This window comes from Otolemur garnettii, unplaced genomic scaffold (assembly GCF_000181295.1).
Source record: "Otolemur garnettii isolate 467f Iridium unplaced genomic scaffold, OtoGar3 scaffold00014, whole genome shotgun sequence".
Lineage (NCBI taxonomy): Eukaryota > Metazoa > Chordata > Mammalia > Primates > Galagidae > Otolemur > Otolemur garnettii.
The window spans coordinates 24298556-24306260 of NW_003852409.1; the positions used below are offsets into that span (position 1 = coordinate 24298556).

At 41.3% G+C, this 7705-nt stretch overlaps 1 protein-coding gene across 1 annotated transcript in view; it reads right to left on the reverse strand.

Annotated features, from left to right (window-relative positions):
* STOM (stomatin) overlaps positions 1-7699 on the reverse strand; it is a 32145-nt gene extending 24446 nt beyond the window's left edge. Inside the window, exon 1 of the mRNA XM_003785263.3 lies at positions 7605-7699. Within this exon, the coding sequence (XP_003785311.1) occupies positions 7605-7665 (61 nt within the window). The 5' untranslated portion in view covers positions 7666-7699. The remainder of the gene's footprint in view (positions 1-7604) is intronic.
* Between the last annotated feature and the right edge of the window lie 6 nt (positions 7700-7705).

The window sequence follows — 7705 nt, forward strand, 5'->3', positions numbered from 1 at the left end:
GCAAGAGAATCGCCTAAGCCCAAGAGCTGGAGGTTGCTGTGAACTGTGACGCCACAGCACTCTACTGAGGGTGACAAAGTGAAATTCTGTCTCTTATAATAAAAAAAAAAAAAGAAAAACCATTTTTAAGTATAAAAACTATTCATAGCTCGTGGGCCACAGAGAAATAGGCAGTCAGCCAGATTTGGGCTTGGGCTATTATGACCCCTGTTCCTGTCCTATCTCCTACAATATTTATTTGAGGACAAAGACTTTCATAAATTATACAATGCATTTAATCTTACTTCTAGCTATTCAAATAGGGATACATATTCTAGCTTCTTAGTTTCTCTTTCTTTTGCTTGTTTTGAAAGATCTTAATAAGACCTGATAAACAAAAACTCAAGGTGAGGGCAGGTAAAATTGAATATAAATACATCTTCAAATAATCAAATTTTTACTATAACTGTGGCTTAGCACATGGTAGGGTCTCAATAAACATGTTGCAAAAATTATGTTTAATTAGAGATCACGACTTGCAGTTCATTTAGGCAGAGGATTTCAAGCAAACAAGCATACACTATAGCCTGCTTTTCAAATTATTATTTTAATTAGGCACAGTTTAGCTCTTCAACTGCCCTTATCCTTAAGCCTCTGGGGAAGAAATTATTCTCTGAGACAGAGTGGCTGCAGGCCAGATGGCAGCAAGCAAAGAACCACTATGGAAGACTAACTTTTCCTCCCTGTTATAAACCATTTATAGCTATAAATACTGAACAAAAAGAACTGACACTGAGAACGCATTATGTGATTTGAATCGCAAAGCTCAAAATGTATTTACCATGAAATATTAAGGAAAAGAAATGGACTAATCCTTTTAAGAAAGATTTTTCAAGGACTGAGTGTGATGGCTCATGCCGGCAATCCTAGCACTCTGGGAGGCCAAGGTGGGAGGGTCCCTTGAGATCAGGAGTTCTGGACCAGTCTGAGCAAGAGCAAGAACCTGTCTCTACTAAAAACAGAAAAAAATTAGCTGAGTGTCATGGTGGGCACCTGTAGTCCCACTTACTCAGGAGGCTGAGGCAGGAGGACTGCTTGAACCCACGAGCCTGAAGTTGGTAAGAGCTAGGCTAATGTCATGGCACTCTAGCCCAGAGCAAGACTCCGTCTTAAAACAAACAAATAAACAAACAAACAAACAAACAAATAAGATTTTCAAAAGAAGTTGAAATAAAGGGAATCTTTTGCTTATCTCAAAAAGAATAAGCAAATTAACTAAGCATAAATATTTTATGTCCCAAGCACCTCAAGGATTTTCTGGACCTTTCCCTCCTTCAAACGTTTCAGACCACAAAATGGGAGGAAAAAAATAGGTGAGAACATCAATATTTTTAAATGTGGATGCCTCAGTCTTAAATAGGCCTCTCTCTCTTAAGCTACAATAATACTTAATCCTCTTTAAACATTTATCGCACTTGTAATTATCTTATTCAGTGTCTGTCTTCATGAGATTGTGGTCTTATTGAAACAGTATAGCATAATGGGTTCAGACCATCCCCCTCTGTGCCTCAGTCTACCCATATAAATATTGGGCTAATAAGAACATATCCTCAGAGGGTTAGTGTGATGAGTAAATGAGATATACAGAAGATATTTAGTGAAAAACCAGTACTCCAAAAACAATATGTTAAATAAATAGTTGCTGAATGAGTAGAATTAGTGATTCTGCTGTTTCTCTGGGGGAAAGAGAAGCTTCCTATTACATAAGACAGACCAAAACTACATGTCAGCAAACAAGATGCAAGAATACAATTCAGAATCATCTTCTGTCTCAAAGTAGTTGTCAACTGCTTTCCTCAAGTGCTTTTCTCTTTTTATAAAATCAGACCTTTTCCAATTGTGAGGTAAGAGAGAATTCAGGAAAGCAGAAAAGTGAGTTGAACATACCCATGTCTTGGAAACATAGAAACCCTTATGTTTACAAAAATTGGAGAGAAAAACAATTTCACTATGGGTATTAAGTTAATTGAATTTAGACTAGGCTGAAATACATTTAAACAGAACAAAATCCTCCTTTTCCAGGTGTTTTCTTTCCAGCTCTTTTACTCGGACATCTTAAAATTATGTATAATTACTTTTTTTCATAAAAGTCTTTAAAGGGTAAATTACTTTCATTTAAAAATGGGAAACAGGCTCCGCACCCATGTAGCACAGTGGTCATGGCACCAGTTGCATACATCAAAGGTAGCAGGTTTGAAGCCAGCCCTGGCTAGCTAATCAACTACAACAAAAAAAGTAGCCAGGTGTTGTGATGGGCGCCTATAGTCCCAGCTACTTGGGAGGCTGAGGCAAGAGAATCACTTAAGCCCAGGAGTTGGAGGTTGCTATAAGCTGTGACGCCATGGAACTCTACCGAGGGTGACCTAGTGAGACTCTGTCTCAAAATAAAAAATAAAAAGAAAAAAATAATAAAATAAAAAAGGTAAACAGAGGAATAAGAAAACAAGATTATAAGGTTTCCCATTCTTTGCTGAGGTTGAAAAGCTAAGCAGTGGCTAAGAGCTTGAGTTTTGGTGTCAGATTCCACTTCTACTATTAAATTTTCTCATCAGTAAAATGGGGAGAGAACAATATTCCTTTCACATGGCTGTTATGAAGACAAAATGACAAAATATTTTATGTAAAGTGCTTGACATTTAGGAAGTGTTTGATACAATTGTTACAACTTTCAGATCATTATTGATATAGTTCATAGGAATAAACTTTTTATTAAGTGGCCTTCTGGCAGCTGCACACCATGGATAAAGTAACAAAACTAACAACCTGCTAGGGGACTATCTCTGGAGTAGAAACAGACTATATTTGGGATAGTTAGAGTTCTACACTTTCTTTGACATCTTTCATAGAAATCTTCTAGTGGTAATACTGCAACCTCAACCTAGAATTTTAATTATAAATTACACTGTGATGTCACTACACTGTACTACTGTAAATGCTAACTCCAACTGTACAAGAAGTTTGCTATAATTTTGTGTCTGAGACTTTTTTTTTAAGAGACAGAATCTCTGTCACTTAGGCTGGAGTGCAGTAGCATGATCATAGCTCACTGCAGCCTTGAACTCCTAGACTCCAGCAATCCCCCTGCCTCAGCCTCAGCCTCAGCCTCCTCAGTCCCCAGGATCACAGACAGGGGTGAACCACAATTTTATTGGTTGTATCTTCAAGAATAATTCTACTGAAATGTCAGGCCAAATGCTTGGGGTCAAAATTACTAGTCTCAGAGTAAAAAGATTTGAAAAGAATGGTGAAACAGGGCAGCCCCTGTGGCTCAGTGAATAAAGTGTTGGCCCCATATATGGAGGGAAGCAGGTTCGAACCCGGCCCTGGCCAAACTGCAACCAAAAAATTGCCAGGCATTGTGGTGGGCACCTGTAGTCCCAGCTACATGGGAGGCTGAGGCATAGAATTGTGTAAGCCTAAGAGCTGGAGGTTGCTGTGAGCTGTGATCCACAGCACTCTACCCAGGGCGACAAAGTGAGACTCTGTCTCTAAAAAAAGAAAAAGAAAAAAGAACGGTGAAACCAGTGTGTATCAACAGAGAACTGACACTTCCTTCTACCAACTGTGTCCTCTAACTTCTCTTTTCTCACATTTTAATAAATAAATGAAGATTACTTATTAGGTACAATAAATTGTACTGACAACTAAAATCATTTTTTTTGAGACAGAGTCTCACTTTGTTGCCGTTGGTAGAGCGCTATGGTGTCATAGCTCATAGCAACCTTAAACTCCTGGGCTTAAGCAATTCTCTTGCCTCAGCCTACCAAGTAGCTGAGACTACAGGAGCCCACCACAGCACCCAGCTATTTTTAGAGATGGAGTCTCACTCTAGCTCAGGCTGAACTTGTGAGCTCAGGCAATCCAGTGGCCTCAGCCTTCTAGAGTGCTAGGATTACAGGCAAGAGCCACCATGCCCAGCTTAAAGTCTCTTTACTGATAATATAAACCCAGACAAATATTAGAATATATAACAAGAAATATGATGGTCAGACCCTAAAGTCAACAGTATGGGTTATAACAAACTTAATAAAGTAAACTGCAAACAGAAAAATTGCTCCACTAAAATAAATCAAACATTAAACAATGTAATTTACTCCATGGAGATCTTTATTCACCCTGCCTGCTTCCTTCTTCTTTCAACAAACATTTTTATATACCTACTAGGTTCTTGATACAATAAAGGACATAGTCTCTGTTTTCCAAAGCTCTCATGATGGGGGTAACACTGGTAACTATAAAATCGCATAATAAACATTATGACAGATTTCTGTGTATAGGATCCAAAGTAGATGCAGAGGACTGGTGTTCACTTTTTTGTTGTTACCACAGTTTAAGAAAATAGTCTTCCACGCCTTTTTAAAAAACTGATTTTGAACTCCATCATTTTATCAACTTATTTAAAATTTTTTTCTTCAAAGCTGACTAGGCTATCAGTGATTTTTGTCTTTTACCTTACAAAATTCACACCATCTGATAGCACCAAGAACCTATTTAATCATTTAAAAAATATATAAATTTCAGTTTTTGTAGCCTTGGTCTACAAAATGGTTTAACTCAGAGTAATTACTGAAGAAGTTACAATGTTATCCTCAATCTGCTCAGCTATAACAACTGAATAAACAAATCAGTCCCATGATTCTTATTTTCAGACATTCTCCCAAAGGGATTCCTTCTGTTGACATGGCTCTTAATTATAATGATACATTTCTTTGCAATCCTCCTGCATTATTTCATTACAAAGTGAATACAGGAGCTTTAAGAAAAACTGGCCTTGCCCTAGGTTTGGCTGTATTTACTTATAACTAATTGTCAGCAAAGATCTAAGAGACAGAGTTTGGGCTTTTATAATTCCACTGCTTCCCTCAGAAGCAAGCCCTCTGGACCTGCCTTATCCAAGAGGTCTTGGCTGAAGCTGGGTTCTTCTGGGCTTTCTTTGTTTACTGTCTCTCAACTTTAGTAGTAGTGATGTTGGACAGGACTCTATATTTTGGTACGCATCTCTAAGATAGGGAAAATAGTTTGGAAAATCAGATAGCCTGGGTTTGAAACTTGGCTCTCCATCTTAAGAGCTGTGTGTGATTTTTACCACTCTTAGCCTCAGTTTCTTTATTATAAAATGGCAAATGATGTTAAACTGCTACAGAATTGCAATTAGATGATGTTTGTAAAGCACTTAGACAAGCATTTAAAGAATTGTATTTAATAAATTCTAGTAATTTATCTAGCTACAATCTAGCTTTCCTACCAGCGTCGTCTTGAAGGTTTACATTGGAAAAAAAAAGTGACATAGAACAAGCAAAACTGTGTTTCTATTCTTTTCTTTTTTTTTTTTTTTCTGAGACAGAGCCTCAAGCTGTCCCCCTGGGTAGAGTGCTGTGGCATAGCTCACAGCAATCTCCAACTCCTGGGCTCAAGTTGCTGGGACCACAGGCACCGGCCACAATGCCTGGCTATTTTTTTGGTTGCAGCTGTCATTGTTGTTTGGCGGGCCCAGGCTGGATTCAAACCTGCCACCTTAGGTGTATGTGGCTGGTGCCTTAGCCACTTGAGCCACAGGCGCCAAGCCTGTATTCTTTTCTAAGGGTGAATAAGTTTTCATTAATTCTTAAAAGATTTCTGTCTAAAAAATTGGTAGGTAGGCTGGGCATAGTTGGGGGGCCAAGGTGGGTTGACTGCTTAGCTCAGGAGTTTGAGACCATCCTGAGCAAGAATGAGACCTAGCAGGGTCTGGTGGCGCATGCTGGTAGCTGCAGCTACTCCAGAGGCTGAGGCAAGAGGATTGCTTGAACCCTGGTGTTTCAGGTTGCTGTGAGTTATGATGACACCACAGCACTCTAACTCGGTCTCAAAAATTAAAAAAAGTAAAATAAAAAATTGTTAAGTGTAGAACCAAGGAAAACAACTTAGAGTTAAAAAGTGGCCTGTGACTGTAAGAAACATTAAGTACAAAGATCATGTTTATTCCAGAAACTCCTCCAAAGTCATTTCCCACTGCAGTTTCTTACCAAGAGGTCAGGGTACAGAGGAATGCATGCTACCCGTCTTCTTACACAACTAACTACCAAGGAAGTGATACCGTTTTTTTCCTCTTGAACTTTTAGATCAGAGCCACATTGAAAATATGGCTCCAGTACTTACAAACTGTGTGACTTTAAGTAACTTAACCCCTTTGAGTACCAGTTTTCTCCAAGTAGGGATAGGAACAGTACCTACCACATCATCTGTTGTGAAAACTGAATAAAACAATGTATATAAAATATCTGGCACAGAGCCCAGCCTAGTTAGCGTTCAATTACTTATTTATTTTGCTATTATTCTCATCAATTTCTGGTTGTTTACACTTCCAGTTTGGGAAGGTAACTTTCTATGGTGCTTAGTTGTGAAAAGGGAGGAATAAAGATTTTTATTCATTCTTTTGATGCTCCTGGGAAGGAACTAAAGATAGGGATCCCTGGACCAGATAAATCAGACTTATATAAAACAGATGGACAAGGTTGTCCTTACAAACAATCAGAACAGATGACTTCAATAAGTGTTCTTTGTAGGGTGCTGAAAAAGCCTGCCCAGCCCCCTAAATTTCTTTCACTGTGTCTTCCTGTCTGAAATGCCATCTTTAGAAATACTGTTAATTCCTTTGGATCACTAAGAGATCCTGAGAGGATTAAAGCAGCAATACTCCTGGGAGGTCCATCACCTCTCTTGGTTGGAACCCCCTCTCGGGAGTTGGCCAGTAAAGGCTCCAGATGGTAGCGGTTCTCACCTTCAAGACTGGGAAGGGCCTAGCAGGGTGAGAGTGAGGGTAGGGGAACTTAAGAGTTCCAAATGAGGGACAAAAATCCTGAAGGAAGAGTTGCCCTAAGACAAAAGGAGTAAAGTAGAAAGGGGAAACGGGGCAGAAAGTGAGGCTAGAAAGAGATATATGAAAGCAAAAGAGGGACTTCCTTTTCTTTCCTCTATACGGCCTACTGTGTATGGGCCTACTATGTGTCCGGAGCCGCGCGTGGGGCATCCAGGGCTCTTTCCAGTTCCGGAGGAGGGGGGTCCCCCCAGGGTGGGCGAGGGCTGGGTGGAGGAGGCTAGGAGGTAGAAGGGTCATGGGCAAGGCGTGAAGAGACGGCGAGGGGCGAGGGGCAGGTGCCGGCTCCACCCGCCTGCTGCCTGCCAGTTCCTTCTGCTTTTCCAAGTCCGCGTGTATGAAACCAGATAAGCGCTGGCGCAAGGCCAGGCATCTGGACCCCGGATAGCGTGAGCCCCCGCCACAGCTCTATGCGTCGGAAACGCCCGGGGCCACTGGCACGTCCATCCTGGGCCCGGCTTTGCACCCTACCACCCCTAAGTCGTGCCCTCAGCCTACGAAACAGGGTTCGTTATTCTCATTTGAAGAGCGAGAAGACCACAGCTTTTGGGGGGAGAGCTCGCACGGTCCAAAGCCGCGGAAAACGGCCGGGAATCCGGTCATCAGACTACGGAGCTCACGCGGCAGGCTGGGGCTCGGTCCTCAAGGGACAGCGAAGGGGCGGCGGTGAACCTCCCCCCCTCAGACCCTGCGGGAGAGTAGAACTCACCACTGAAGGAGTTGGGGAGCCGCCGGGTTCCGGGATCCTCTGTTTGCCGCTTCTCAGACATGCTGCCCGAACCAGAGTCGCGCTGCGTGAGAGGCCTCACC